The 25,366-nt window shown below is 52.5% G+C and overlaps 3 protein-coding genes and 1 pseudogene across 4 annotated transcripts; 3 read left to right on the top strand and 1 right to left on the bottom strand.

Moving 5' to 3' along the window:
- Nucleotides 1–6,474: 6,474 nt before the first annotated feature.
- On the top strand, nt 6,475–7,690 carry NKG7 (natural killer cell granule protein 7). Its single transcript, XM_033127034.1, has 4 exons — nt 6,475–6,883; nt 6,957–7,103; nt 7,190–7,324; nt 7,414–7,690. Exons 1-4 carry the CDS (start codon nt 6,718–6,720, stop codon nt 7,470–7,472), a joined length of 507 nt encoding a protein of 168 aa, XP_032982925.1. The 5' UTR covers nt 6,475–6,717; the 3' UTR covers nt 7,473–7,690.
- CLDND2 (claudin domain containing 2) lies at nt 7,475–12,820 on the top strand. Its single transcript, XM_033127033.1, has 5 exons — nt 7,475–7,778; nt 11,292–11,473; nt 11,783–11,920; nt 12,147–12,266; nt 12,521–12,820. Exons 1-5 carry the CDS (start codon nt 7,501–7,503, stop codon nt 12,592–12,594), a joined length of 792 nt encoding a protein of 263 aa, XP_032982924.1. The 5' UTR covers nt 7,475–7,500; the 3' UTR covers nt 12,595–12,820.
- A 423-nt stretch (nt 12,821–13,243) lies between these two features.
- On the top strand, nt 13,244–24,569 carry ETFB (electron transfer flavoprotein subunit beta). Of its 2 annotated transcripts, none has more exons than XM_033127215.1 (6): nt 13,244–13,401; nt 17,676–17,834; nt 17,999–18,157; nt 20,201–20,263; nt 23,400–23,558; nt 24,354–24,569. In XM_033127215.1, exons 1-6 carry the CDS (start codon nt 13,261–13,263, stop codon nt 24,522–24,524), a joined length of 852 nt encoding a protein of 283 aa, XP_032983106.1. In that variant the 5' UTR covers nt 13,244–13,260; the 3' UTR covers nt 24,525–24,569. The 2 variants fall into 2 exon arrangements, with proteins under 2 accessions (XP_032983106.1, XP_032983107.1); XM_033127216.1 differs by lacking the exon at nt 13,244–13,401 and adding an exon at nt 13,455–13,601 and having other exon boundaries at nt 24,354–24,567.
- Nucleotides 20,270–23,393, bottom strand: LOC117034384 (prothymosin alpha-like; annotated as a pseudogene).
- Nucleotides 24,570–25,366: the final 797 nt, after the last annotated feature.

Below are 25,366 nucleotides of genomic sequence, written 5' to 3'. Positions count from 1 at the left end.
TCCACCAGAACCACTCCCCATCCTTAGGTGGGGTGCAAAAATCACCTCATTAACATAGCAAAACAAACTCCTTTACGGCTTTCATCACTTAAGAAATTCCGGGGGTTCTAGGAGCTGTCACAATCAGGACTCAGACCAAATATACATATATTTTTGTTAAAAATCACAATATTATTACAGTAGGATAATAGGGTAAGTGGAAAGCTCTGTGGAAGAACAACTTCCCAGCCCCCCAGCCTAGCCCCATTTCCAGTTGGCTCTCCCGACCTCCTCCCCCTCCCTGATAGGCCCCCACAACCAGAAACACCAGAACTCTGCGCCTTTACCCCCTGCACCTGCCTCTTCACACACCACTCATGACCTTGACCTTCTCTTCATTCTCTCCTTCCTTAGTTCATTCAATAAACTGATGCTGACTGCCGTGAAATTTACTGATGCCAATCATAAATTAATAAGACCATTTAGCAAGGATGATTCTAATAATATTTATCACAGCCTATGCTAATAATTGTTTTATTAATGGAGGCTTACTCCCTACCCATAACATTTATTGGGGCCTCCTCAAAAAAACAGTAATACTATACTTATAGAGGCTTCTCATAATAATAACGATAATTGAGGCCTTCTCTAATAATACTTTACCGAGGCCTCTTTAAATAGAAATATTTACTGAGGCTTATGCCAGCAGTATTTACAGGGGCTTACTCTAGCAATGATGATGTTACAACTTCAGATTCACACCTCAAACTTGTTACTCAACATTTCCACTTGAAGAGAAGAGGCATTTCAAACCTCACATATCTGACACTGAGTTCCCGATATCTCTCACACCCCACGTCTGCTCTTCCCACAGTCTCCCCCATCTTAGTAAATGACACCTCTATTTTTTTTTTTTTTTGGTATGGAGTGTCAACAGCTTCTTTATTTTTTACTTATGTTTATTAAAAAATATTTTTTTCAGTTAGAGTTGACAATATTATTTTATATTACTTTCAGGTGTACAGCATAGTGGTTAGACATTTATATAATTTATGCCGTGATTTCCTTCACTAGTCTAGTACCCACCTGGCACCATACATAGCACCATTGGTGGGATTGCAAATTGGTGCAGCTACTACGGAAAACAGTATGGAGACTCCTCAAAAAATTGAAAACAGAATTTTCAGGTAGCCGAATGGCTCAGTTGGTTGGAGTGTGAGTTCTCAACAAGGTTGCCCATTCAGTTCCTCTATATGGGATGGTGGGCTGCGCCCCCTGCAACTAAAGATTGAAAATGGCAACTGGACTTGGAGCTGAGCTGCGCCCTCCACAACTAGATTGAAGGACAACGACTTGGAGCTGATGGGCCCTGGAGAAACACATTGTTCCCCAATTTAAAAAAAAAAAATTAAAAGTAAAAAACATAGAACTTCCTTATGACCCAGCAATTCCACTTCTGGGTGTTTATCTGAAGAAATCCATGACACCACCATTTTTATCCAGTTGCTCAAGCCACAATGGTTGGGGTCATCCTCAGCTTTCTTCTTGTCACATGCCACAGCTGATTCATCAGCAAATAGTGTCGGCTCCACCTTTAAAATGCATTCAGAATTTGACTCTGTCTTGCTCAGCCAGTTACCACTCTGACGCAAGCCACCATCATCTATCACCTGCTTCATTGCCACCTCTTCCTAACCACTTCTGCCTCTGCCCTTGCCCTTCCCCTGCCCCATGCAGTTCATTCTCTGGGCAGCATCTAGAATGTTGTTTTTTTTTTAAAAATTAAAGTTTATTGGGGTGACAATTGTTAGTAAAGTTACATAAGTTTCAGGTGTACAATTCTGTAATACATCATCTATAAATCCCACTGTGTTCACCACCCGGAGTCAGTGATATACCTTCCATCACCATATATTTGATCCCCCTTACCCTCATCTCTCACCCACCACCCCCCTTACCCTCTGGCAACCACTAAACTATTGTTTGTGTCTATGAGTTTTTGTTTCTTCACTTGTTTGTCTTGTATTTTTTGTTGTTGTTTTTGGTTTATATACCACATATCAGTGAAATCATATGGCTCTCGACTTTTTCTGTCTGACTTACTTCGCTTAGCATAATAATCTCAAGATCCACCCATGTTGTTGCAAATGACACCATTTCATCTTTTCTTATGGCAGAATAGTATTCCATTGTGAATATATACCACATCTTCTTTATCCAATTATCTATCGAAGGACACTTTGGTTGTTTCCATGTCTTGGCCACCATAAATAAAGCTGCAATAAACATTGGAACACATATATCTTTACAGATAAATGTTTTCAGATTTTCTAGGTAGATACCCAGGGCTTGCTGGGTCATATGGTAATTTTATTCTTAATTTTTTGAGGAACCTCCACACTGCCTTCCATAGCGGCTGCACCAGTCTGCATTCCCACCAACAGTGTATGGGGGTTCCTTTTTCTCCACAGTCTCTCCAACACTTGTTACTATTTGTCTTGTTGACGATAGCCATTCTGACTGGGGTGAGGTGAGATCTCATTGTGGTTTTTATTTGCATTTCTCTGATGATTAGTGATGTTGAGCATTTTTTCATATGTGTATTGGCCATCTGTATGTCCTCTTTGGAGAAATGTCGAGTCAGGTCCTCTGCCCATATTTTAATTGGATTGTTTGTTCTTTTGTTGTTGAGTGGTATGAGTTCCTTATATATTTTGGATATTAATCCCTTATCGGAGGCGTTGTTTGCAAAAATCTTTTCCCATTTGGTTGGTTGCCTCTTTTAGAGGGTTTTTTTTTTATTAAAGTCCTGTCGCTCCTGCTATAAGCCCTCCAGTGGCTCCCATCTCACATGAAAAGCTAAAGCCTATCAAGGTCATACAAAATGCCAGGGTTCTGGCCCCGGCTAACTCTCTGACTTAATCCCCCCTCACTCGCTGCAGTTCAGGGGTCCCCAAGCCTGCCTTAGGGTTCAATGAGTTGCTAGAATGACTCACAGAGCTCAGGAAAACTGTTACACTCACAGTTGCAGTTTATTACAGTGAAAGGATACAGTTTAAAATAAGCGAAGGGATGAGCCTTATCGGGCAGCATCTAGGAGACACCAGGTGTGAGATTCCAGTTATCTCTCCCCAGTGGAGTCTAAGGACAGCACCTCCCAACAATGATGTGTGATAACACACATGGAGTGCTGCCCACCAGAGGAGCTCGTGTCTAGGGTTTGTTTGTTTTTAATTCAGAACAAGTTTTCTTTTACCAAATAATTTTTTTTCAATTACAGTTGACATACAATATCAGTTTCAGGTGTACAATATAGTGATTAGACATTTATAAAGCTTACAAAGAGATCACCCCAATAAATCTAGTAGCCATCTGACATTATACATAGTTATGACAATATTATTGACTATATTCCCTCTGCTATACTTTATATCCCCATGACTACCATTTGTACATCTTAATCCCTCCCCCCTTTTCACCCATCCCCTACACCCCCTCTCATCTGGTTTTCAAAATGTTCTCTGTGTCTGTGATTCTGTTTCTGTTTTGTTTGTTCATTTATTTTGTTCTTTAGAGTCCACATATAAGTGAAATCGTATGCTATTTGTCTTTCTCTGTCTGACTTACTCCACTCAGCGCAGTACCCTCTAAGTGCACCCCTGTTGTTGCAGATGGCAAGGTTTGATTCTTTATGTCTGAGTAAAGTTCCATTGTATACGAGTACATGTACCACCTCCTCTTTATCCAGTCATCCACTGATGGACACCAGGCTGCCTCCACATCTTGGCCGCTGTACACAAAGCTGCAATGCACAGATGGATGCACAGGTGCTCTCAAAGTAGTGTTTTAGGTTTCTTCCGATAAATATCCAGAAATGGAATTACTGGGTCTTTCTTTGTCTCTTGTTACAGCCTTTGTTTTAAAGTCTGTTTTGTCTGGTATAATTATTGCTACCCCAGCTTTTTGTTTGCGTGTTTCCATTTTCGTGAGCTATCTTTCTCTATCCCTTTACTTTCAGTCTGTGTGTGGTCTCTTTAGGCAGCACATGTAAAGATCTCGTTTTCTTATCCATTCAGCCACCCTCTGTGTTTCGACTGGAGCATTTAATCCATTTACATTTAAAGTAATTATTGATAGCTATTACTTATTGCCATTTTGTTATTCATTTTTTTAATCGTTTTTTTTCTTCTTCTTGTTCAGGTTAGGGTTTTTATTGGAGGTCAGTTTCGTAGGCATGAAGCACCCACAAGGCTGCCCTTAGTTATTCAGTCTCCAGCCTCTCCAGGGGTCAAACTGATGAAGTGCAATCCAAGCCCTTCTGCCCCCACAAACCACACTAATAGCATAAACTACCTGGTGTGGCCCAAGGACTCCAGGTAAACAGAAGCAATTATCAGGCGGGACATTCCAAGGGCTTAGAGGTTCCCTCCAGGAGCCAAGCAATGTCAACCTTCCTTTGGTCAATGGTGGTGGTGGTGGTGGTGGGACTTAGGGAAATGAGAAACAGGGTTCCAGACTTGAATCTGAAAATGAGATGAAGATGAAATGGGGCAGGGTTGAGGTAGGAGTTACCGGGTTTGGGGAGAAGTCTGAAGAAGGAAGTGGGCGTGGGTCTGGGGCTGGGGTTGGGACTGGGTGTATGGAGGTGTGAGAAGGGGAATGCGGAGAGGGTGAAGTCTTAGGACGAGGCTGGGCTTGGGGTTGGGGGTTAGTTTGGGGTTGGGTTTGCAAATAAAAATGGGGTTACGCTGGAGGATAGGAATGGAGTTCAATTAGAGATTGGAGCTGGGGTGAAGAAATGAATTGTGTTTGGGATTGAGGCTGGGATTGGGTTTAGACTTGGCTTGGGGAATTGAGCTGGAGCTGGATTATGGGTGGGGTTGGGTTTCGAGTTGGGTTTGGAAATGAGAATGGGGTTAGGCTGGGAATTGGGGGGTTGAGTTTGAGCTTGGAGCTACGGTTCAGAATGGGGTTGGGGGGCAGCTGGATGGCTCAGTTGGTTAGAGCGCAAGCTCTTAGCACCAGGGTTGCTGGTTCGATTCCCACATGAGCTGTGTCCTCCGCAACTAGATTGAAGGACAACGACTTGACTTGGAGCTGATGGGACCTGGAAAACCACACTGTTCCCCGATTTAAAAAAATTAAAAACAACAACAACAACAAAAGTAACCAAACTAACCAGGCTTTACCTAAAGCTGAATCTTTAAAAATAAATAAATAAAAAAGAATGGGGTTGGGTTTGGAGATGAAATGGGATTGGGTTGGGTTGGGTTGGGTTGGGTTGGAGGATAGGGATGGGGGTGGGTTTGGGATGGAGTCAAGATCACAGGTGGGCCCTGTGCTCTGACTGGCCCCTCACCACACACCCACAGCGCAGACGTCCTGAAGTCTGTCTTGCTGTTCCTGGCCAGAGCCATGTCCACAGCCATTTTTTTCGTGCTGGTGTCCCTGCAGCCGATGACCTCGCTCCACCTATTGAAGCCTGTCCTCGTGATCGTGGTCTCAGGAGTGGCCAGTTTCCTCACTGGTGACGGTCTGGGTGAGGGCCGGGGGCCTGCAAACCGGAGTCTCCAACAAAGGAAGATGAATGGCCTTCTGGGTCACTGGTTCCCCCTTTCTCCAGCTGTCCTGGGTCTGCTGGCTCATTTGTCTTCACAACAGAGGTCCTCTTCAGGGCCATTCCAGCTTCACAGAGGTCAAGTTTGCCTGGGCCTTCTGCCTGAGCTGCGGCACTGTCACCTTATACCTGCTCATAGGTGAGGTGCTGCCCAGGACCTGACGCTGATGTGGGAGGAGGAGGCTCATGCTTGGAGGGCCAAAGCGTCCTGCACTGACATCCCTGCTCCTGGACCCCCGCCAGGAACCATGATCCTGGTGAGGAAGCCGGCCATGCTCAAAGCAGAGCTGTGTGTATACTCATTTATCAGATGTGGATGTGAGTGTGTCTTCCCTTCCACACTTTCAGAATTGTGATTCTCCACTTTTTGCCTGCCCTGAGCATGATCTCCAAAGAGGGATCCAGGAGTCTGAGGCCCCCACGTGTCCTCCTACCACCCCTTCCTTTCTCAGGATGTGGCGCCCATGTCTCCAGCTCCTTCTTCCTTCAGGCCCAGGCATCCTGGCCTCCAGCCCCCTCCTTTTGTGGAGACCCTATTGTGGGTCCCCCCCACCCCCACCACCCCAGAACAGAAGATTGCAGAACCCACAGGAAAACATGACGCATCCTCAACTGTCCCCTCTGGCCACATCCCCCCTGCCATTGAACTCACACCCTGGCCTCATTTGCCACCTCCACCTCTGAGCCTCCAAGCCTCTCTCTCACCTCTTCCGGGAGGCCCCTTCTGGTGCTGAGGACTTCTAGGGCGGGAGATACAGAATCTGAGATAGAGAGGCAGATTCTGAACCACCAACCAAACCACTGATGATGTGACACCCTTCCCCAACCATACACAGTGAAGGGAACCAGGACGTTGGGGAGGGGAGACATTATCGGTGCAATCCAGGAAGGGAGGGTATGTGACAAGAGTAGGCTGCCAGGAACTGAACTGGGTGACACAGAAGCAGCCTGGTCTTAAAGAGCACAGGCCCCCAGCCACCCCTACTGCTTGTGGGCTTCTTTTTCTTGAGCTCAGACGAGCGAGGAGCTCGGGTGCACAGCTTCCTCCTCTCTCAGAGACCCAGGGAGCTGCATCACCAGCCTCTTCACCCTCCAGAACCCAGAAACCAGCGCTCACCCACATGGAGCCCTGTCGGTCCCTGGCCCTGCTGGCTGGCTCCCTGGGCCTGATAGCTATCCTTGTTGCTTTGAGCACAGATTTCTGGTTCATGGCCATGGGGCCCACATCTTCATCTCACTCAGGCCTCTGGCCAAAAGGGAATCATGACCTAGTAGTACTGATAGCAGGTAAGGGGACGTGGTCTCTCGTGGGGGGAACTGGCTGAGGGGACAGGCCCTCAGAGGACTTGTGTCTGAGCAGGCTACATCCACGTGACGCAGACCTTCAGCATTCTGGCTGCCCTGCTTGGCCTGGTGTCTGTGGGCCTCCTGGTCCTGTCCTGCATCCCCTCGCTATCTGCCCCGGGCCGTGGGCCTCTTTTCTCATCCATCACAGCTTTTGCAGCAGGTAAGGACTCCAGGCTGCCCGGGGGGCACTGGGAACTCTGAGTTCCCGCAGAGGAGCAGAGCAGGCTCTCTTGTTTTTGTCCCCAGCCCTCTCTGTGATGGTGGCCATGGTGGTCTATACCAGTGAGCGGTGGAGCCAACCTGGACACCCCCAGATCCAGACCTTCTTCTCCTGGTCCTTCTACCTAGGCTGGGTTTCGGTTCCCCTCTTTCTCAGTGCAGGTGACTGCTGCCCCGGGAGCTTGGGAAGGCCTGCCGGGGGCTATGAGGGAGCAGGTGGGGATAAGTGCTAACCTCCCCTGCCACCCCAGGTGGCCTGAGTCTAGGTGCTCACTGCAGTGGCCCCCGGCCTGGCTACGACACCTTGTGAGCCGCAGGCGAGGACAGAGGACAGCAGGATGGGTTTGGAGCACCCTTCTCTGAAAGCACCATCAGGAGACATGGGAACACCTGGCCCTCCCTCGGCCCTCACCCCCAGCCCTTTCGCAGCCCCTTCATTTGTTTCTTTATTCAGTCAACAAAAATTTGCTGGAAGCTTGTTATTCTGCGATTTATTGAACCACAGCATAAGCCAACGGCACACCAGCTCCATGGTGGGTGATACTCAGAAAAGAGTCAGACCCTCAAGCTGCTCTCCGGGGGCTCCTGCCCAGTGTGGGGCCCAGTGTGGACTCAGGTACTGCCCCACGTCCTTCTCTTCCCTCCTCCTTCTCCGTTTCTGTCTGTTTTCTTTGTCCTTCTTTCTCTTTTCTTCCCTGTGTTTCACTTTAGCACTCTTTCTTTCTTGCTACCTCTGACTTTCTCACCTCACCTTCACTCTAGGCCTCCTTGCTCATTTCATTAATTCATTCACTCCTTCTGCTGGCTTTTCCTGAGCCCATCCTTTCTGCCGGAACTCGCTGGGGATGCTGACATGAGTCAGACCTGGGCCCTGCCCACCGGGGGCTGCAAGTCCAGTGGGGGGCTGTCCAGTGAGGACTGTCAATACAGACAGGATGGCAGGAAGAGCCCAGGGAGGGCACGAGACAAAGGCTGACCCTCTTATGGGGGTGGAGGTGGGCTTACTGGGGAGAGGGTGTGTAGGAACTTCTGGAGGGCCAAGGAAAGGTAGGTAATCCAGGCAGAGAGATTCCAAGGTGAAAGCATGAGAAGGCCGGAAGTGTTCAGAGGATGGAGAATAGTGCTTTGTGGCTGGGATGTAGGATGGGGGGTGGAGGTGGAAAATGAGGATGGAGAGCTGGGTGGGAGCCAGGACCCCTCATGGCCACAACTGACTCTCTCCTGAGGGGAACGGGGAGCCAGGATGTGCAGCTCCAGGTGCCAGAAAGCACTCTGTACGGTATGGGGGGGGGGCGGGGAAGAAAGGGAAAGAGCTACTTGGCAATGTAACAGGTGCAGCATGAGGCAGGACCAGGCCTGACTGGGATCAGGTCATGAGATGGAAAGGAGGGAAGGAGCCAGATACAGGGCGCAGGAGGAACCGGACTTGGGGATCCAAGGGTGAGGGGCAGGAAGGGAGCAAGTGGCCAGGGGTGGGACACTGAGGTCATCCCTGGTTTGGTGGAAGATGCTGAGTCAGGTGGGAGGTGGTTGAGTGCCTGGGTTCTGGGAGACGGCCAGGAACAGGCCGGTTTAAGGCATGGGAGAGAGACCTGGACTGGAGTTTGGGGTGCTATCAGAGCATCATAGCCCCTGGAGCTGTGGTACTGAGGAAGCTCACCTGGTAGAAGGTGCAGGAAGGAGCCTCCTGGAAAACCAGCATTGAGAAGTGAAGGGAGCGGGAGGAGCAGGAGCCCGGGTGGGGGCCTGGGAGGCACAGTCAGAGCTGGAGACCGGGAGCACTTATGCTGTAAAGGAAAGAGGAGTTTCTAGAAGGACATGGCCTACCAAGTCAGGGCCCTCAGACTCCCCCCAGACCTGCTGTGGGGACAGAGCCCCAAAAAGCAGTTTCCAGGCTCTCGGCCTCACATAGAAAGGTGCTGGTTCAGGTAGTAAATGGCCATCGACTGTGATCAAATGGCCATCAGCTGTGGCTAGTTGGCCGTCAGCTGTAACCAGTGAGCAATTGGCCACGAATATAACTGCCGTGGCTACGCTAGCAGAGAATGGGGGCTAGCAAGAAGATGGTAGCTGAGTCTGCAAGCGGCACAGTGAGGGTTGAGAATTGTGTGGCTCCTGCTTCCTGTGTCTCCAACCCAGCCGCCAGCCAGAGTATAGTGGTGTGACTCCCCTACCTATGGCTCCGTGGGTGTTCCTTTTTGGCCTCATCATATCCTGCGTTCTTGTGTGGGGAGCGGGAGCAGAGACCCCGCAGGCCGCCCCGCATGACACATGGCGTAGTCGGCAGGATCTCCTGCACGACACATGGCGCAGCGAGCAGGGGTACGGTGTCAGCCAAAGCTCCCCGAAGGGCGGTGGAGCAGTTTGTGCGTATGAACACTCAGTCTCAGGAAGACCAGGAGGAGCAGCTGCCTGAGAGCTGGAACCCCGTGGAGAGGTGGGAAGACATGGATGGTTCCCCAACCAGCAGAGGCCGGAGAAAGCGAAGGTCGCTGCGGTCCTGTGGGCTGGGAAGTGCTTGCTGAGGCAGCCCGGATGCAGGACTTGTAGTCCCAGGAGGAAACACTTGCTGAGTCCTCCGTGGGAGATGAGGGTGAGGTCAAGGTCATCCCTCACCCCCAGGACAGCCCTGGCGAATGACTATGGACTATGGGGAATTGCCTTCCATCCCTAATTTAATGGACCACTTGACTATTTGTTTGGGAACATACTACCATGTAGTGGAACTGGCAGATGTTTGCTTGTGTCTTGACCGGCCACCATTGAGAATATGTAAGCACCTTGACTGTGAGCCGCTGTTGTTCCAGCACGGTACCGAGAGGCCCAGAGAGAGTGGCACTGCCCTGAGAGCCCCGGCTGTGTCCAGGAAGTCTGGCTGTGCCCAGAGAGTGGCAGTGCCCTGAGAGCCCTGGCTGAGTCCAGGAAGTCTGGCTGAGCCCAGAGAGAGTGGCAGTGCCCTGAGAGGCCCTCGTGTGCCCGAGGAGACTAGTGGTACCCTAAGAAGCCCAGGAAGTCTGGCTGTGCCCAGAAGTACTGGTGGTGCCCTGAGAAACCCTGGCTGTGACAAGAGAGCTTGGCTGTGTCCAGGAAATAGCATTCACCTCCAGGCTCCTCGCACAGGGCCCCTCGCGGAAGACGCTTGTCGCATAGATTGTGAGGCGTGAGCCTGTAGGGGTGGAGTGTGGGGACAGAGCCCCAAAGAGCAGTTTCCAGGCTCTCGGCCTCGCATAGAAAGGTGCTGGCTCAGGTAGTAAATGGCCATCAGCTGTGGCTAGTTGGTTGTCAGCTGTAACCATTGGGCACTAATATAACTGCCGTGGCTAGGCTAGCAGAAAAGGGGGGCTAGCAAGAAGATGGTGGCTGAGCCTGCAAGCAGTGCAGTGAGGGTTGAGAATTGTGTGGCTCCTGCTTCCTGTGTCTCCAACCCAGCCGCCTGCCAGAGTATAGTGGTGTGACTCCCCTACCTATGGCTCCGTTGGTGTTCCTTTTTGGCCTCACCATATCCTGCGTTCTTGTGTGGGGAGCGGGAGCAGAGACCCCGCAGGCCGCCCCGCATGACACATGGCGCAGTCGGCAGGGTCCCCTGCACTACACCTGCCCTCCGACGCTAAGCTGTCACTTTGCGAGGAGAGCTGCCTGTGTGTGTGGCTGGGGGAGCGGGTGGTTATCTCTTTAAGTGGTGGCTGGGAGGGGGTGGTTCTGGAACTCTTGTTGCCTCACAGATGCCCAGACTCCCTCCCCCACCCCTCTGGGCTCTGTGTCTAAGAAGCCCAGGGAGCTAGATGTGTCACTTAGGTGGGTGTGTGTGGGGGGAGGGCGCTGGACAGGCCAAAGGGACTTTCCACTGGGGGATGGAAGTCTCTGGAAAACAGCGAGATTCCTAAGCAGTGACTCCTGGGAGGGAAGGTCTCCAAGTTTCTAGTCAGAGACCTTCCTCTGTGGGGGAGGGACCCACAGAATGAGAGCAACTGAGGGGAGGCATCTCCAGGTCCCCAGAAGCAGGGGCCCCAGGCAGGGCTGGGGCATGGAGAGACTTGAGGGAGGGGGTCTCAGGGACTTGAAGGAACTGGGAGATGGGTCTGGGGGTGGGAGGAATGTTGGCCAATACTGTGTGTGTGGACCCCTGCAGCAGCCTCCCTGGCATGGGGGTGAAGCGGAGCCTTCAGAGCGGGGGCACCCTGCTGGGCCTCTTGGCCAATATCCTCATGATTCTCTCCACTGCCACCAACTACTGGATCCGCTTCCCAGGGGGCCACAGTGGCCTGTGGCAGGAGTGCATCCGCGGCATCTGCTCCAACATGTCCTGCCAGAGTGAGGCCCAGCCCGCCCGGATGTCAGGCCCCCACTGCACAGACTACCCCAGCACTGACCACAGCTGGCTCCCCTGCCCAGCACAAGAGCTAGGAACGTCCTTCAGCGCCCCTACCGCATCCCTTCCACTGCAGCTTCAGCTCTAGCCGCCCCTCCGTGACCGAGGCCACCACGGATTTCACAACCCCTCACGACACCTTCCAAGTCCCTAGCCGAACCCCTGACTCTTCTCCCAGACCCATACCGGAGGGTAGGGGCGGTGGCCAGGCGCCGCGCTAGCGCTGGGCTGAGGCGGCCGGCTCTCCCCAGCCATGCAGGCGGTGACAGGGGCGTGCATGGTGCTGGCGGCGGGCTCTGGCATCGTGGGCTTGGTGATGGGGCTGCGGATTCTCTGCCGCGAGGGGGAGTTGCGGGGCCAGACTACGAGCGCTGTCTTCTTCCTCTGCGGTGAGACGAGAGCGGGCCCCCAGGCTCAGGGTGGGCCGGGGGGAACCCTGCGGAGGAGAGGGGCTGGAGACGCAGAGGTGGGGGCAGGGGTAGGGCGGAGCCTGGAAAGAGATGGGCGTGGCCTGCTCTAGCGGGGCGGTGAGTCCGGAAGGGGCATGACCTGGGACGGTGGGCGCGGTCTAGGTGGGCCCTTGCCAAGCTCACCCCGCGGGTGGGCGGTGCCCAGGCCTGCTGCTGCTGATCGTCTTGACAGGCTACACGGTGAAGAATGCGTGGAAAAACGATGTCTTCTTCTCCTGGTCCTATTTTTCGGGGTGGCTGGCTTTACCCTTCTCATTTCTCGCGGGTAACTTGGACAGAGGGAAGAGGGTGAAGGAGACTGTCCAAGGGACACCCCCTCCACGCAGAGACTCCCTAGCCGCCCTCCCAGGAACCCCCACTTTGACCTCTCAAGGACTCCCCAGTACACTCACTCCACTCCGACTCCTGCAGACCCGGCAGAGACGCCCTGGAGCTTCAAACCCCAGGCTCCGGGGCCCTCCCGGCCATCCACCCCAAGACCCACCGTCCTCTACCCGTCCTCCGTTCCCCTCCCGCTAGGCTTCTGCTTTCTGCTGGCGGACATGATCTTGCAGAGCACAGAGGCCATCAGTGGGTTCCCCGTGTGCTTGTGACCACAGCCTGCCTGGGGCAGAATAAAGGATCCGCTTCCACTGCCGCGGCTCCGCCTGCCTTTCTGCGGGACGTGAGAACGCGGTCACAGGCGACATGAATAGACGTGGGAACACGAACAGGAAGAGCACGGGGGTACATGGAGCCTCAGGAAGGACATGAGGACATGAACCTATAGGGAACATGGAGACCTGGAGGGCACGGGCATGGAGACACGAACCTGGAGTGGATAAGGGACATGGATGTGGAGGGCAACGGGGACATGGGGGAGTGGGGTCAGGAGGGGATGGGCGCATGGAGAGGATGTGGGGACACACACACGGAGAAAATAAGGAGACAAACACAGGAGGACTCAGAAGCGTGGGGACACAGGCACTTCGACATAATGAGGCGAGGAAGAGGCAAAGAACTAGGGGAAGGGGTAGATCCCAGGACGCCGAGAAAAGTTTAGGACGATTAGGAGTTCCACTCCAAGGGCGCCTCCCCGCCCCGGAACGACCTTTCCCCTAGTTCCTGGCCACGCCCCCTTCTCACAGCCCCGGTCCCTTCCCCTCCGGGTTCCGCCTCTCTCCGCTCGCCACGCCTCCCTCACTCCGGCCTTCCGATTGGTCCTCTGTCGGGGCGGAGGCGTCCACCGCAGCGGTTGACTGGCTAGCGGCTCGGGGCGCATGCGCGGAAAAGGACGGAGGCGGGTCGTCCGGACCGGGAGGCTGAAGGTGCCGCCTGACCCCGCAGGTGGCTGCGGCAGGAAGATGGCGGAACTGCGTGCGCTCGTTGCTGTCAAGAGGGTCATAGACTTCGCCGTGAAGGTGACCGGGCCCCCCTCTCCCTCATCCCTGTGCCCCGCGGCGGTGTGCTTCTGGGATCACGAGTGCACACTGTGTGGGGGGGTCCTCTTGTAACCTCTGATCTCTGCCACTACTCTTCCCCCAAACGTCAAAGTCACATCTGAGGGCAAAGATCAAAGACTGTGAGGTTCTGACATCCAATCGCTCCTCACTCAAACCCGGTACGTCTAGGGTTATGACCCCGTTCCCTTTTCCCCCGGTGCTGGACTCACTGTCTTAATAATTGCGTGCAGGACGAGTTACTTTCTGTATTTCTTATCTTCTGGAGGAGTCATGGCCCCTGTTTAACACACGGAGAAATTGAGGCACAGAGAGGTCACTCAGCCGGGAAGGGGCAGAGCCGCGATTCCTATACTGGTCCGTCTGACTCCTCACCCCAGTGAGAGCTTTGCACACAAGCCACGCTTTGACCCACTAGGCTGCATTGCAAACCCAATCGACTATTACAGTACAGGAAACCTGCCCCAGCCCTGGTCCCTGGCCTGAGGTGCCTGGGGTGACAGGACGCTGAGAGAATCCAGAAGCTACATAGTTATAGGGTGAGTGAGGAGGCCTGAGAGCTAGGCAGGGAGGGAGAAGTGTTTGCTGGAGAGGAAAGCCAGTCATGAGTTGGTGGAATGGCTCACACGCTCCATGAGACAGTTGGGGGACAACATCTTTTAGGGCCTTGCCTGTCTCCAGGAGAGAAGCTGGTGTGGACAGAGGTTAATCACACAGTCTCACAGGCCACTTTCTTGTCAGTACTTGGCCTACACCAGACAAGGGGTGAGTGTCCATTCGTGTCTGTCCCCCCGGACTGGAAGCCTGCCTCCATGTCCCCAAGCCTTGCCCAGCACGGGGCTTGGAATGTTAGAGGCCTGGTGGGTGAAACTGGCCTCTGCCAGGGTGGGGTAGGTAGTGGGGAGGAGGAGCCAGGAGCCAGGCCCCGGCAGGAACATTTCAGTGATTATAACAGGTCACATTTAGTGAGTACTTAACCGTTCACCAGGCAGCATTCTAAGTCCTTGACTGAGATTACCCCATTCAGCCCTTGTCATATCTAGATATTATTAGTCCTGTTGGACAGGTGAGGAAACTGAGGCCCGTGGAGGGTCTGTTACTTGCCAGGTCATCCAGCTAGGCATGGGCAGTCAGGATTGAAATGCAGGCAAGTCCTGCTCCAGTCTGTGCTCCCTGCATCTCCACTCAACAGCCACTGGGCCTCATGACAGCTCTGGCAGCATGTGGCAGGGCTGTTGCCTTCAGGCTTTTTGAGACATGCTCCTCTTGGGGTCCTTGAACCTGACGCTCCTGGTTTCCTCGCACCTCTGTTCTTTTAGGCTCCACAGCCCCCTGGGCCTGCGTCAGCCCTGGTCCGGCCTCATCACTGGTCCCCGACCTGAGGTATTTGGGGTTGTATCTGTCTCCCCCACTAGGCAGGCCCACGTTTGACTCAGCTGTGGGTCCCAGCATCACCCAGCACGGGCCTGGCACATGAGTGCCTCCGGTGTGTGTGTGCTCCACGAGAGGAAGGGAATGCGCCCTTGCATTAGTTCCTGTCCTTTCCTGAAGTGGGTATGCTGCCTGCCCCTTCCACAGTGCTCCTGGGCCCCCTCCATTGCATCCTGTCTCGCTGGATGTGTCTGTTGATGTTTTTTCTGAACAAATAAGTTATTTGAACACTGCCAACTACCTAGTCACCAGGCCAGACCCCAGGCACCTGTCCTTCCCTCACCTCCCACAGCACATCCGCTCTCAGCCCCGTCCCTCCTGCCCTCGCCACCTCTCGGCCCTATTTCCTCTTCTCCATCCTCACGGCCCCAGAGTTTAGGCCTCATCTTCTCCCACCTGGACCCTTGCCCCAATTTCCTGATCTCCCGGTCTCTTCCTTCCAGTCTGAACCCTCCCTGCCTTAGGGGGTCTCCCTGAATCTGCCCCTGCCCCTCCCCTGCTCAGAGTCCTCCAGTGGCTCCCCAGCACCCTTAGGACAGCGTCCTACCCCTTAGTCCGGTGTTTGAGACCCTTTATGGTCCAGCCATCCACCTGCCCCCAGTTCCTCACCCTTTGTGGTTCCGTAGCTCCAGCTGGCTTGTACTTTCCTGGCAGACCAGGCTGCTTTTTGCCTTGGGCCTTTGTCCCCTGCTGTGCCTTCTACCTGGGCACCCTTCCCGCCTTACCTTCCACCCTCTGCTTCTTATCGCTGTCTTGTCCTGTCTAACTCTGACCCATTGTTGTATCAAAGTTTAGTGATTCTCTGGCATCACCGTCCTCCAGAAAGCCCCCATTCCACCCCCTCAGGCTACCTTGGTGCGTCCTTGGTTGCTCCTGCAGTCCCCTGGGCGTGCCTTTCTCAGCCCTCCCCGCACTGGGTTGGGATCCTCTGTTTACCCAGATCTCTCTCTCTCTCTCTCTCTCTCTCTCTCTCTCACACACACACACACACACACACACACACACACACACACTAACTGGCAGTTCTTTTCAGGGAATGCTGGCTCTGACCCCCCTCTGTGTTCCCTCCCTCACCTCCTTCCAGTCTTTGCTCAAAGGTCACATTTGTGATGCCGTCCCTGGTCACCTACTTAAAATCACAGCCCCGACAGTCCGTGTCTGCTTCCTTGCTGTATTTTCCCCCATACTTTTATCTCTTTGTAACTCATGGTATAGTTTTCTGATTTCTTGCTGTCGTGACAGGCTCCCCTTCCAGTATTTGAACTCTAGGGGGGAGAGGGAGGACAGTCTGTCTGATGTAGTCACTGCCATCGCAGACAGCAGGTACACTGCTAGAATGGTTCCCAGTGTGCACTTTGATCCCGGCCACCCAGGTCTGCTTTCTGCTGTGTGACCTTGGGGGAGATGCTTAGCTACTTAGTCTCATTTTCCTCCTCTGTCTGTACAACGGAGACAATGATAGTACCTCCTTTATTAGGTTGTAATGAAGAATAAATAAGGTCTTAAACAGTGCCTAGCACATGGTAAGTTAAGTGTTGGCTGGCACTCAGTGAGTGTTACTGGTGGTAATAGTAATGGAAGTTTATTTGGTCATTTATTCAAAACGTGACAAATGTTCTGCTCAGTGTGTGTGTGTAGGGTATTAATAGGTATTTTGCAACCCAAGTTCTGGCCAAGGACACGTTTTCCATGAGGCCGATGAGGCTTAACCTTCAGGGCTTCTCTCAAGGCCCAAGGAGAAGTTGGAACAATTTTGTGTCCATGATTTGGTGATTTGGTGTTCACCTTGTTAAAGAGGACCCTCCAAAGAATGGAAACTTCGGGCCCCAGAAAAACCTGTTTCCATCTCTGGGCCTGTCCCCGACCAGCCACTTCTTCTCTTGGTTCCGGGAGCACATGGCTTTGCCCCCCTCCCCTCGCTCCCCCTGCTCTCGGCATGGCTGGCTCCTCCTAGTCCTCGCCGCTGTACTAAGTACCCACCAGAAACCCGAGAGTCTTGCTTGACTCTTCTCTCTCACCTCCCCCAGTTCCCCACCAAGTGCCAAGTTCTGTCAGTTGCACCTCCACAGACCTTTCTGATCCACTCATTCCTCCACCCCCACTGTCACAGCTGTCCGAGCCACTGTCATCTCTTATTTCGGTGACTCACGGCTGCCCAGCTGCCTACACACTTCCACTCTTGCCATTTTTCCAATTTTTTCCACCAAGAAAAATTGGTCCGGAACGACCTTGCCCAGCTCAGGGCCAGGCCACAGTCGGTGCTCAGTGTGAGGAAAGGTTTGCTTGCCCTCCACCCTTGCTTGTGTGGCAGAGAGAGGCCTTTGATGCTGGCGTTTTTCAAAGTAGATCGTGACCACATGTTGATCATGAAATGCAAAAAAAAACCAAACAGAAAATGTCATGAAGTAAGGGTAAGTATTGCTCACCAAACCTCACATTGCAGTGGTGTTTATATTTTAAGGTATGTTACGTATATGATACATTTGGGACTATCATCAAATGCATTTCTCACTGTGGGTTATGATAAACAAAACTTTAAGAAACACTCTTTCAGCCCCAAGGAGCAGCGACAGAGTCGGGATAAGCATGTCAAATGTCCCTGGTGCTTAGGGAACGTCTGAAGGAGAGGGTGAGAGGGTGACCCTCCACCCGACTGTGGGTTCTAACCCCATTCTGTCCCTGGAGTTGTGGGACCTCTCCAGGTCCCTGTCGTCTCCATTCAGCCTGTGCGTGGGTTGACCCTGTGCCCTTTCCTTCTCGCCTGCTTCCCCATGACCCTGTCCCTTCCCCTCCTGGCTGGGCAGATCCGGGTGAAGCCTGACAAGACAGGTGTGGTCACAGATGGCGTGAAGCACTCCATGAACCCCTTTTGTGAGATCGCCGTGGAGGAGGCCGTGCGGCTCAAAGAGAAGAAGCTGGTGAAAGAGGTCATTGCTGTCAGCTGCGGGCCTACCCAGTGCCAGGTGCTCAGGGTCCCAGGAGGGGTGCTGGGGTCTGGACTCCTGGGTCTGAGGGAGGAGGGGCCGGGGACCTGGACTCCTGGGTCTGAGGGAGGAGGAGGCTGAGGACCAGATCCTGGGTCCCCCTGGGGCTAGAAGCCATGTCGAACCCCTTCTCTCCTTGGCAGGAGACCATTCGCACCGCTCTGGCCATGGGCGCAGACCGAGGGATCCATGTAGAGGTGCCAGCCGCAGAGGCAGATCGCCTTGGTCCCCTGCAGGTAGCCCGGGTCCTGGCCAAGCTGGCAGAGAAGGAGAAGGTGAACCTGGTGCTGCTCGGCAAGCAGGTGGGTGTGCCCAGCCCCTCCCCACATTTTGCTTCTACCCTGCTCAGGATTGGAGGGAGGGGTGTGAGGTGACACTGCAGGTGACTCAGGCCTGGGGTTCAGGTGTCTCAGGCTGAGCAGGTTGCGGCTTTGCTGTCCCCCACCTAGAGAGTTTGAGCAGAGAGGGCAGGGTCACTACGGGCCTGAGAAAGGCTCCTTGTGGTCCTGTGGGGTGAGATTGAAGCCCCAGAGGCCATTATGATAGTCCACGTGGAAGAAAAGGAGGCCTGGGCCAAGGCCAACAGGACAGAGGGACAGAGCCGAGAGACAGATGGCTGCAGGGCTCCGTCCTCCCTAGGGAGTAACAGGGAGGCAGGAGGTGGGGATGGTACGAGGGTCTGGTTTGGAGGCACAGGGAGGGAAACCCTGGAAGAACAGGTGAGAGGAAGTGTGGAGGGCCCAGGGGGACATGTGGGGAGACATCCTGGGTTCAGGACTGAAGCCTGGGCTTAAACAGAGATCTGAGCCTTTTGGAGGGCGCTGGGGAGCCAGGGGAGATCTGTGAGCAGGGGAGGGATGGGACGAGCTCTGGATGCATAAGGAATGGACTGGAAGGGGAGAGACCAGAGGCCAGGAATTTGGGGAGGAGCTTGGGCAGTAACAGTGTGCTGGGGCGAAGATTCAACTAGACCTTCCTTAGCACATGGCACTCCCAGGCGAGGCTGGCGTGCGTTGGGGCCCATTCATTCCCATAGGGTACCAGGCCTACCCTTCCATCTGAGGGCAGGGGAGCGGCAGAGAGGGGCCGGCCATTGGAAGAGCCTCAGACAGACAGGGAGGGGGAGATCAGGAGGCTCAGAGACAGCAAGGGGAGAAGGGCACAGAGATGTCAGCAAGACTCAGAGAAAGAACTGGAGCCCCAGTGGGGAGAGACAGGGATTGCAGAGGGCTGGCTTAGTCCCTGGGGAGATGGGGAGGCTGATGGGTCCTAGTAGGTCATTGGGTGTCCTGCCTAAGTCAGGCAGTAGAAAACAGAGAAAGCGAAAGATGACAGCAGGGGAGTCAGAGTACAAATTAGCAAACTGAGGCATAGGGCCTAACCAGAGAACAGGCCAAAAAGGCATGGTCTGGGTAGGGCTCGGGAGCCCCAGGTCTCACACCAGCTCCCCAGGATATGGGTGTTGGTGGCACAGCTTGTTGAAGGCCCCTGCATTTGGTGGTGGGTCTCAGACTCTGATGTCCTGCCTGTCCTAGTTGTTAGGAACAGTTTCTGGGGCCTGGGCCTCCAGCTGGGGAGATGCTGGGTGAACTAGTCAGGATGCTTTGTTGTAAGTGGCAGAATCACGACTCAAACTGGCTTAAGCCAAAAAGCAAACTTATTAGCTTATGTAATGCGAGCTTCAGGCATGGCTTGATCCAGGGTCTTATACGATATGCTCCTCTGTCTTGATTTCACTCTCTGCATCTCTAGGCTCACATCCCACCGGCCCAGTGACCCTAGCAGAAAGAAAAGGGCCTCTTTCCCAAGGGCTCCAGCAAAGCTCCCAGGGCAAACTCTTCATTGGTCCAGCTGGAGTCACATGCTCGTCCCTGACCCAATCACTGGGGATGGGGATAGAATGTTCTTATTGGTCCAGATCCTGTTTATTCACTTCCCAGTGTGGCCTGCCCAGGGCCTGGCTCCCTGGAGGCTTCTGTGAATATTTAAATTGGGCAAAGATTTAGCATTGGGGATACCAGGTGCTCTCATGTGCCCTGGATGAGTGACTGTCTCTGGGCCCATGTGAAGGGATGGGATCATTCTAGACCAGGAGTCAGCAAACTGGCTTTGGCCACCACTGATTTTGTAAATAAAGTTTTACTGAAATGCCACCACACCCATTTGTTTATGTAGACACATGTTGTCTGGCTGCTCGTGCACTATAACAGGGTTGGGTTGCTGTGACAGACCGGGTGATATTTACTGTCTGAGCCAGAATAGAAAACACTTGCCCACTCTTGTTCAAAGGCCCCCATTGTGTCTGAGATGCCCCATTGTCATAGTCTCCTCTTTGTTCCCTTCAGGCCATCGATGATGACTGTAACCAGACGGGGCAGATGACAGCCGGCTTTCTGGACTGGCCACAGGTGAGGCTGGAGTGGGGTGCACCTGCTGAGGGCCAGGCCTGGAGCTTAGGACACACCCGCCCTTGTCCCTGATGTTCTGGAGGGAGGCAGGTAAAGCAGGATGTTTACTCCAACGGGTAGGACGGAGGAGCCCCCAGCCAGGACACCGGGCCTCTTCCAGGCCCTCATGTGCTCCAGCCCCTCCAGTCCTGCTGCTCCTCCACCACTCCAAACTCATTCCTGCCTCAGGGCCTTTGTGCTTGCTGTTCCGTCAGTCTGGAACACGGTTCCCTTAGATTTCCTCAGGGCTTTTCACTCCCTTCCTTCAGGTGGAGACCTCTCAGATATCACTTCTTCAGAGAGGCCTTCCTTGCTCACCCTCTGTGAAATACTCATGCCCATTCCAAATTCCAGGTCCCCCAGTCCCCGCTTGTGCCAGTCCAATAGAAATGCAAGCAAGCCACATTGGTAATTTAAATTTTTTCATAGCCACATTAAAAAAGTGCTAACAGGCAAATTAATTTTAATGATATTTTATTCAACCCAATATATCTAAAATATCATTTCAATATGTATGTAATCAATATAAAAATATTGAACTATTTTACATTCTTTTTTCTTTTCATACAAAATTTTTGAAAGCCAGTGAATATTATATTGAGAGCACATCTCAATTCAGATGGTAAATTTCCATCAGAAATACTTAACTAGATTCCTAAAGTTCATAGCTGAAAAAGTAGATTTCTACACCCAAGTTTTTCCAAACAGACTTAAATGTTTTCCAATAACTGTATCGAGTATCATTTTTTTAAACAGCTTTATTAAGACATAACTGGCCTATAATAAACTGCACACACTGAAAGTGTACAATTTGATAAGCTTTAACACATGTATACATCCGGGAAGCCATCACCACAATCCTGATAATGTATCTTGCTTATTGGCTTTTAAATTTAAAATAATTAAATGAAATAAAAAGTTCTGCCTTCCCTCAATCACAGTAGCCACGTTTTATGTGCTCAGGAGCCACACATGGCCAGTGGCAAGTGTGTGTTCACTTGGTTACTGGTGGCTTTCCCTGCCAGGATAAGTGCCCACAAAAGCTGGGGCCTTGTTGTTTGTGTTCACGGTGTACCCCCAAAGCCAGACTCGGGGCACTCGGAGGAGACTGGGAATAATGGGACATTCCAACTAAGACCTGAAAGACTTTTCCAGCGAGTAAGTGAATGGAGAGAACAGATTGGTTAGACAAAAAGGGCGTGGGTCACATCAGAAAATGATTCAGGACTAAGGGGCAAGGGGCCTTACCAGAGGGGACACTGAGCGAAGACGATGAGACCCCGGAGGACATTTTGAGGATGGAGGTGACACATGAGGCTGCTGTCGGCCCTGCAGAGGGTCCTTGAAGGGGCCACTTGGGGACAGAATGGGGGGTTGGTGACAGCATGACTTGGAGCCTAGAACCAGACTGCTTGCTTTCAGATTTGTCAGCTGTAGGTGACAGTGGGCACGTCTTTGAGCCTGTCTCTACCTCAGTTTTCCTCATTTGTCAAGTGGGGATAACAACATTTCCCTCGTAGAGTTCTGCTGACTTACTACATTTACGTTGCTTAGAACCGTGCCTTATATTCAATGCATGTTCATTATTAAGGGAGACCCAACTGGCAGGTTCAGGATGGTAGGACCTACACCTTGGCTTCCAGTGAACGTAAAGACACCCTTCCTAGATTTTTTGTTCTTGTTAGAATAACTCAGCAAAATAAAATTCCGGTTTATTGTTGGACAACATTGTTTCACACATACATCAGACAGGCCAAAAAAAATTAATAATAATAATAAATAAACAGCAACTTCATAGGAAAAAAGAAAAAAAGAAACCTTTTATCTTTGGCCTTTTTAACCATCTCATAGAAACCAACTACTTATAGTACAGCTAAGTACATACACAAAAAAAGATACTGGAATGCTCAGAATAAGATTTTTTGTTGGTTTTTTTTTTTTTTTACAAGGTATTTTTTCCTCCTCTGAGGTTATAATGAACATGATCACACTACAAGTAAAGTCAGAAGTAGGACAGAGAACGCTCCAAAGGCTGTTTGGGTCATCAGGAGATCATTAAAAATGGCTGACCCTAACAATATGTACAAAAATATAAAATGTAAATAAAAAATACAAGCAAAGTTTCCTTTTTAAAGTACTTTTAAGAAAAACAGGGCCTTGGCAGTTTGGGTTCTTTTTTCCTCCCCTGTTGCAAATTCCCGTTGTGGTTTTGGTTGGGTGGTGGAGAGCGTGTGTCATCGTCTGCGGGTGGCACTGCCCGCGGTGGGCAGGCCGGCGGGCGGGACTCTACCCGAGGGTGAGCACGTTTAGATTCTGAGACTGAAAGTGGAAGGTACGTGGGTCACGGCGGCCTTTTTGTTTTAAGTTTAACTTTTCCTGTTTTGCTGTCCAGTCGTCTTCGTCCGTTTTCTGCTGCTTGGTGTCAGCATCGCCATCCTCATCATCTTCAGCTGCCCGCTTGCCCGTAGTTGCCTCAGCCTCCTCGTCTTCATCCTCTTCTCCACCATCACCCTCCTCCGCCTCCACTTCCTCCTCTTCCTCCTCCTTCTCCTCCTTCCTCTTCTTCATCTACCCCATTGTCAGCCTCCTGCTCTCATTCTCCTCATTAGCGTTCCGTTAGCAGGTGCGTCTCTTCGTTTTCTGCCTCCTCCACAACTTCCTTCTTCTCCTTTAAGTCCTTGGTGCTGATCTCCGAGCTGGTGTCCACGGCTGCATCTGACATGGTTGGGCACGCCAGTGATGCTAAGCAGCGGGTCAAAAAGAAAGCGAGAGTTCGAGAACTCTAAAGCTGCCTGAGTCCACAGTGGTGGCGGGAGAGGCGCGTGGCGGAGGTGGCGGCGGCGAGCGGGGAGCCAGACACAGGAACAATGCAAAGATGGCTTTTCCAAGCGGCCAGTGGGGCCCTTCCTAGATGTTTTGAGGTCTCTTTCTGTGGCTTCCCCCCGTTTTGGAACTCGGTGTCTGTAGGTCACATTGCAGGATGCTGCTCCTCCTGTTCTCTCATGCATTCTCGCCTCTGAGTGTAGTGGCCGGAGGAGGACTGCTCCCGGCCTGCCCTGGATTAATGTGCTTACCCCCCCATGCTGTCCCTCCCCAGGGCACCTTCGCCTCCCAGCTGACACTGGAAGGAGACAAGGTGAAAGTGGAGCGGGAGATTGATGGGGGCCTGGAGACCCTGCGCCTGAAGCTGCCTGCTGTGGTGACAGCCGACCTGCGGCTCAATGAGCCCCGATATGCCACGTTGCCCAATATCATGGTGAGCACTTGGCAGATGGGTCACTGAGGGCCTACGCGTGGGGTGGTCACGGAGGATCTGGGAGTGAAAGTCACTTAGGGTCTGGGAGTGGGTGAATATTGCAGGCCCAGCGCCTCCCTGGTGGTCAGATGGGAGGAGATAAGATCCAAGGGACATCTCATCCAAAGGAAGGAATCACTGGTCATTTTGGCTAACAGAGAGGGCTCACTGGGTCATTTCTGCCAATAACGATAGTCCATAGGGGCTGTTTCGGCTAATAGGGACAGTTTCCTATTTACCTCAACCAATAGAAAGGCTTCATTGGACAATAAAAAATGTTTCCCCTTGTCATTCCAACCAACAAGAATAGTTCATTGTGAAACCTAGCCAAATGAGGAGGATTTATTGGGTCATCTCAGCCAACAGGAAGAGTTCAGTGGGTTATCTCATCCAATAGGGAGAGTTCAGTGGGTTATCTCAGCCAATAGGGAGAGTTCAGTGGTTCATCTCAGCCAATAGGGAGAGTTCAGTGGGTCCGCTTGGCCAAAAGTCCAGTGAGTTATTACTGCTGGAAGGATGAGTTTGCCAGTTCATTTCAGCCAGTGAAAAGCTTCTCAAGCTGGAGGATTCCCACAATAGTGGGGGCTTCCCAGGAACTGTCCACAGCCATAAGTCACACATGTGTCGTGGCCAGTGGGTAGGTCCAGAAGGGTTCAGCCAGTGGGCGTGGATCTGCAGACATGCGCTATGGAAGGGGCTGCAGAAGGGTGGGCTGGGCCTTCAGCAGTCCCGGGAACCATGACTTCCTGTGTGTAGAAAGCCAAGAAGAAGAAGATCGAGGTGCTCAAAGCCGGGGACCTGGGTGTGGACCTGTCCTCCAAGCTTTCCGTGGTTAGTGTGGAGGACCCGCCCCAGCGCACGGCCGGTGTCAAGGTGGAGACCACGGAGGACCTGGTGGCCAAGCTGAAGGAGATTGGGCGGATTTAAGCCCCTTCCGTGAAACTTGACAATAAAACTATGACTCCCAGCATCTGTCTCTTACCTCATTCCATGGACACCCATTCTTTGATTCATTCAACAAACATTTACTTAGGTTTCCTGCAAGCCAGGCCCTGTGCTAGGCGACACTGGAGACCCAGGTGAGTCATGTCCAGTCCCTGCCCTCAAGAAGCGTCCATGTTGAAGAGGGGATGGACGTGGACGTGGGCAAAGGTAGCTGTGATGTGGGGTGCTGTGTGCTATAAGCAGAGGCAGCGCTGGGCACTTGGGAGCCCACATGGGGCATCCGACCTGGCCTGTGGGGGCAAAGAGACTTCCCAGGGAGGTGGCATCTAAGTTGAGTCTTGAAAGACAAATCTCAGTGTGGTGGGGGATGGGCTTTCATCTGCAAAATGTTTGCTGGGGACTCCTGGGTGCCAGGCCCCTGTTGAGACTTGAGAGGGAATGAGGCCAGCTCTGATGCTGGTTGGGGACAGACAAGCAACAGACAGTCCAAACGTCGTGTGGCGATGAAGAGCTGGGGCCTGGAGTCAGACTTAGGGATTTCAAACCCTTACTCACACTTCTCAGCTGGGAGATCGGGAGTGAGTTACTTTCCATCTCTGAACTTCGGTTTTTTCATCTGGCCAATCAAAGCAGTCAGAGCTTAGTGTAGTGGTTAAGGACGTGGGATCTGGATCCTGAGACGCTGGGTTCAGATCCCAGCCTGGTCAATCCCTGGCTCCAGAAGGATCCTTGGCAAGATCCTCCTCTCTGAGATTGGGTTTCCTCTTCCATCAGGTGAAGTTAGTAACAATACCTGTGATCTGATTGTCTTGCTTGGTGGCTTA

This window comes from Rhinolophus ferrumequinum, chromosome 15 (genome assembly GCF_004115265.2).
Source record: "Rhinolophus ferrumequinum isolate MPI-CBG mRhiFer1 chromosome 15, mRhiFer1_v1.p, whole genome shotgun sequence".
NCBI classification, from domain to species: Eukaryota; Metazoa; Chordata; class Mammalia; order Chiroptera; family Rhinolophidae; genus Rhinolophus; species Rhinolophus ferrumequinum.
Note: the sequence above shows the minus strand (reverse complement) of the source record. Positions and strands in the feature narration are given on the sequence as shown.

Bases quoted from the DNA above. Each gene is read 5' to 3' on its own strand.
- NKG7 (XM_033127034.1), top strand. From the start codon at position 6,718: ATGGAGCCCTGTCGGTCCCTGGCCCTGCTGGCTGGCTCCCTGGGCCTG. The intron at 6,884-6,956 runs GTAAGGGGACGT...GTGTCTGAGCAG, and splicing joins CCTAGTAGTACTGATAGCAG to GCTACATCCACGTGACGCAG. The intron at 7,104-7,189 runs GTAAGGACTCCA...TTTTGTCCCCAG, and splicing joins CATCACAGCTTTTGCAGCAG to CCCTCTCTGTGATGGTGGCC.
- ETFB (XM_033127215.1), top strand. From the start codon at position 13,261: ATGCGCGGAAAAGGACGGAGGCGGGTCGTCCGGACCGGGAGGCTGAAG. The intron at 17,835-17,998 runs GTGCTCAGGGTC...TCTCCTTGGCAG, and splicing joins GCGGGCCTACCCAGTGCCAG to GAGACCATTCGCACCGCTCT. The intron at 20,264-23,399 runs GTGAGGCTGGAG...GTCCCTCCCCAG, and splicing joins GCTTTCTGGACTGGCCACAG to GGCACCTTCGCCTCCCAGCT.
- CLDND2 (XM_033127033.1), top strand. From the start codon at position 7,501: ATGGGTTTGGAGCACCCTTCTCTGAAAGCACCATCAGGAGACATGGGA. The intron at 11,474-11,782 runs GTGAGGCCCAGC...GGCTCTCCCCAG, and splicing joins CTCCAACATGTCCTGCCAGA to CCATGCAGGCGGTGACAGGG. The intron at 11,921-12,146 runs GTGAGACGAGAG...GGCGGTGCCCAG, and splicing joins CGCTGTCTTCTTCCTCTGCG to GCCTGCTGCTGCTGATCGTC.